This window comes from Guillardia theta (genome assembly GCF_000315625.1).
Source record: "Guillardia theta CCMP2712 unplaced genomic scaffold GUITHscaffold_130, whole genome shotgun sequence".
In the NCBI taxonomy this organism is placed as follows: Eukaryota; class Cryptophyceae; order Pyrenomonadales; family Geminigeraceae; genus Guillardia; species Guillardia theta.
In genome coordinates, this window is record NW_005434544.1 from 189,232 (window position 1) to 193,610 (window position 4,379).

At 54.4% G+C, this 4,379-nt stretch overlaps 2 protein-coding genes across 2 annotated transcripts in view; one reads left to right on the forward strand and one right to left on the reverse strand.

Moving 5' to 3' along the window:
• The window catches only part of GUITHDRAFT_118601 (hypothetical protein), a gene marked incomplete at both ends in the record, with an annotated part of 5,093 nt that extends 3,345 nt beyond the window's left edge, over positions 1-1,748 (reverse strand). Inside the window, 8 exons of the mRNA XM_005822178.1 lie at positions 251-336; positions 702-803; positions 856-986; positions 1,138-1,168; positions 1,222-1,334; positions 1,382-1,455; positions 1,552-1,613; positions 1,663-1,748. Coding sequence (XP_005822235.1) covers positions 251-336; positions 702-803; positions 856-986; positions 1,138-1,168; positions 1,222-1,334; positions 1,382-1,455; positions 1,552-1,613; positions 1,663-1,748 — 685 coding nt within the window. The remainder of the gene's footprint in view (positions 1-250; positions 337-701; positions 804-855; positions 987-1,137; positions 1,169-1,221; positions 1,335-1,381; positions 1,456-1,551; positions 1,614-1,662) is intronic.
• A 1,231-nt stretch (positions 1,749-2,979) lies between these two features.
• GUITHDRAFT_118602 (hypothetical protein) lies at positions 2,980-3,927 on the forward strand (the record flags this gene model as incomplete). The annotated part of the gene is made up of 3 exons (XM_005822179.1): positions 2,980-3,324; positions 3,674-3,727; positions 3,883-3,927. 3 exons carry the CDS (start codon positions 2,980-2,982, stop codon positions 3,925-3,927), a joined length of 444 nt encoding a protein of 147 aa, XP_005822236.1.
• Between the last annotated feature and the right edge of the window lie 452 nt (positions 3,928-4,379).

Here is a 4,379-nt window from a genome sequence, read left to right on the forward strand (position 1 = left end):
CCCCCGCCCTCCTCTCTCTCTCCCTCTCTCTCTTTGTGTCTCTCTGTCTCTCTCTCTCTCTCCTGCTCCTGCTCCTGCCCCTGCCCCTGCCCCTGCCCCTGCCCCTGCCCCTGCCCCTGCCCCTCCTCTCATATCATTATCATCATAACAACCACAATCACCACAACCATCCCCACAATTATCACCATCCTCCCCAACAACAATCAACAACTCCAACCATCAGGACCTTTCGTCATCATCGCTTACTCACCGCATTTCCAACTTTTCCGCGGGCAACTCAAGTAGATTTGAGCATCGCCACATTCATCTTTCCTCAGGTGAATCCTTGGCGTCCAGCTTCCACAAAATCATCTCAGATCAGATTGAGAAAGCGCAGAGACAGAGGAGGAGACGGCAGTCATGAAGAAGCGGAGAGAAAACAAAAAGCGAAGAGCAGTGTGGAGGGAAGGGGAGAGAGGATTTGAGAGGTTGGAGAAGGAGATGGGGAGTTATAAGAAGATGGAGGAAAAAGAGGAACAAGAGGAGCAGGAGTAGTAAGAGGAGCAGGAGCAACAGGATACGGAAGAGGAGGAGAAGGAGGAGCAGCAGGAGGAGGAGCAGGAGGAGCAGGCATTCGAAGGAGAGGAGGAGAGGATGGAAAGGCTTCAGCCTGGCAGCTCGACAACAACATTCTTCTACTGATCGCACAAGGGGAAACCCACCATGTCGGGCTTGCTTCTAGAGGCACGTGGGAGACAACATGCCCTGCGCTGTCTCCGAGGCTGTACAGCCAGAACGCAGCGGTCGTAGCGACGTAGAGCATGCTGCCGTGGGAGCAGATGCTACAAACTGTATCTTCCGTCCTGCCAGCAAGACCGAGTTACCCACTCGCGCCCGAGGACATGGCAGCAGGCAGACTTGATGTCACGGTCACGGGTGTATCCTTCCTCATGCTTGAAGACGGTGACTGACTCGTTGCTGGCAGCGAGCAAGTAGTGGCAGCCAGACTGCCACATTCCGAGCTCAGCAGCTCTCAATACAGACTCCTCCTCCTCCTTCTCCCTGTCCTCCTGCTCCTGCCCCTGCCCCTGCCCTTGCCCCTGCTCCTCTCCTCCTCCTCCATCTCCTGCTGCTCCTCTCTCTGTTTCCTCCACTCACCACATCCGCAGTGCAAACATCCGAGAATCGCCTGCTAAAGAACATTACATCCTACAACCATGTCATCGCAGCCGCAAGTACAACCCGTCAACTCTATAGAGCTCCTCCAAAGACGCTAGATCCCTGACCTCCACCCGACTCCCACAAACGACAAGGAGGGTTCCCAGGCTTTCCACGATGTCTATCTTCTTCACCTCCTGCTCCGACAGCTGTCATCGCAGGTTGTTGTGTTTGCTCCTCATACCTCACTTCCGTCCACTTCCACCGCTGCTTCTTCAAAACACCCACAAACTGCATCTGGGCTCTCACTCTGAAAATCTGCGAGGGGACAAGTCGCAGTTAGCAAAAGAACATCAGAACAACAACATACACAACAAGAACATCAGCAACCACAACAAACAGATCGTCTTCTACCAGGGTTGAGCGTGTAAACGATAACCCTTCCCTTCTGCGTCCCCATGTACATCATGTCACTCCTGCAACCGCCGGTTCAGACTCGCCCCCGCGCTGGGAGATGCTTGCTACCATGTTGCTATCGACGTGATCGTGTCGTCATGGACCTCGCAGATCCGATTGACATGGAAGGCTGTGTATCCAAGCTCTTCCTTCATGGTCCTTGTATTCCCTTTCCAACACAACCCTGATTCGCAGGAGCAGGGAGCAGGGAGCAAGGAGCAAGGAGCTTTTTCCTAGCTGAGAGATCCGAGCTCTCTCATCTTCATTGCCATCCCCTGTCACCGGCAGGTCTACACTGATCGCTCACTCCACAAGCTCGTCATGTCCGTGCCGTCATCAATCCTCCCCCCATGGTCGGGATCCAGACCATGAACGATGCTGCTGCACCCTCATCGCCAGGTTGTTCGTTCCATGGCACTGTCTCCTCCTCCCATGTTGATTCCTCTACCCTTCACTCTCCTGGTTCTCCTCCTCCTCCTCCTCCTTCGTAGTCGGCATCACAACCCGCTCTCCCTCCACTCCATGCCATGATCCGGTATGAGGACGCAAAAATCACGTTACACCCCGTTGTGTAACCGTTATTTCACCGTTGTAAATGAAATGGTACAAGATGAGTAAAGTCTACAGTCAATCTTCCTACAAATAGAGCGAAAGGCCGATGGCGTGGAAGGGGGGGGAAGGGAGAGCGGGAGAGCGGGAGAGGGCAGGGAGATTGGAGGACAGAAGAGAGGACAGGAAGAGAAGACAGGAAGAAAGGAAAGGAGAGGAGGGATGCAGAGGCAGGTCCATGAAGGGGAGTCTGCCATCGGTGCTCCTGTCCTGGTGGGACTAGTTGGCAGGCTCTGCTGATGGCATGGATGCAGGCATGTCACCATTTCGCCCGAGTTCGAGCGGAGGATTCAAGTTGATGCAAGCAGGAGGGATGCAGAATACGAACCTGCCGCCGGTGAGGATTACGAGGACGGGGAAGGGACGGAGGAGGGATGGAAGGACAAATGAGCAGGGACAAAGAGGATGGAAGGAGAGACGTGAAGGGAGAAGGAGGAAGGAAGGAGGGAGGAGAAGGGAGGAGACCTGAGACTGTCTGCCATTAGGTTGCAGGACTCTTCCCAGGCGTTCTCGCAGACATCGACCAAGATCTCAACTCCCTGTGCGTACTGTGCATTCTCCGCCATAGACCCTGCTTCACACTGTTCTCCTATCTCCTCCAATTACTCGCCTCCCCGTCTCCTCTAGCTCGCTCGCTCCACTAGTTGCCCTCAGAACAATTCTCCCGCCCTGACGGAACATCAGGAGGCTCGACCCGGACGAATCTGTTGGACTGGGGCTGACCATGGCACTGGTGAGAAGGAGAGGGGAGGACGAGTGATGAGGAGCAGGGTGGACATGGAGAGTGAAGGGAAACTGGGGCAAGAAGGTGTTGGCAAGAGGAGGAGGGGGCAGCAAGGGAGAAAGGGGCGGGTGTGGGACAAAGAGGAGGACGAGGACAAGGTCAAGGACAAGGACAAGGACAAGGACAAGGAGGATGAGAGGGACGAGGAAGAGGGCGAGGACGAGGATGAGGACGAGGAGCTACTCACATTCTCCTCTGCGATGGGGCAGATCGGGAACATGGTGACAACCCTCGGGCTGAACCTTCAGCGGTATGCGCACACTAAGGCAGAGGCGTCGGTGTCATACACTCAAAGCCGCCTATGGTGGATTGGAGTCTCCCTAATGATCACGGGCGAGGTACGAAGAAACGGCTGTCTTGCTCTTGCCCCCCCAGCTGGTCTCTGCCAGCCATCTCCTTTTTCCAGAGTTTTCTTCCTCTCTGTCTGCTTGCTTCAATCCTGTTTCTTTTTGTCATCTTGTTTGTCGCCTGCTTTCCTATTCTGCTTCTTTCCACTCCCTTCCCCTCCCTGCCCTCCCCTCCCCTCCCCTCCCTCCCTTCCCTCCCTCCCGTCCTTCCTTCCCGTCCTTCCTTCCCTTCCCCTCCCTCCCTTCCCTCCCTCCCTTCATTTTGATTCCTCCTAGCTTCCCTGTGTTTATTTGGTTGTTCTCTTTCCTCGGCCCTGCTGATTTTCTTTTCTCCAACCAGATGGGAAACTTTGCTGCTTACGGTTTCGCTCCTGCGACTCTTGTGGCGCCAATGGTGAGATGACGAGGTCAAGGTCTAGAAGAGTGCCGAGGAGGAGAGGAGAGGAAAAGGCGGGACAGGGGGCTAGGGGGGCAGGGGGGCTGCTGAGGAGGACGAGGACGAGGACGAGGACGAGGACGAGGATTAGACATGGGATAATGCTGGAGCAGGGAGCTTTCTCGGTCATCGCAAACGCCGCTTATGCGACCATGTAATGAAATTGATGTGGCAGGACGTGTTAAAATGTACCATGATATGATATTGTGTGACATGACTTGTTGTGTTGTTGTGATAAAGTGTTATTTGACTTGTGAGGGCGTGTTATGGTGTGATATGACTTGTGATGGTTTGATATGACTTTGTATGTGACATGGTGTGTGGTGTGCAGGTAATGAGTTCATGCCCCATGACATGTCGCATTGTGATATGAGTTCAACCTTGCTGTCTCCCTTACCCTCCGCTCCTCTCCTTGCAAAGCTCCACATTGTCGTAGCTGACGAGATCCACCAGGTTGCTGGGGGAGGAGTTCAGGAGGAGGGATGTTTCAGGCAGCTTGCTGATCATCGTGGGAGGAGTAGGACTGGGTAAGCTAAACAACAAGAGGCTCTCATGACGATCGTCAAGATCTTCTTGCTCCCTTTGCAGCCTTTCCTCTGCTCTCTTGCTC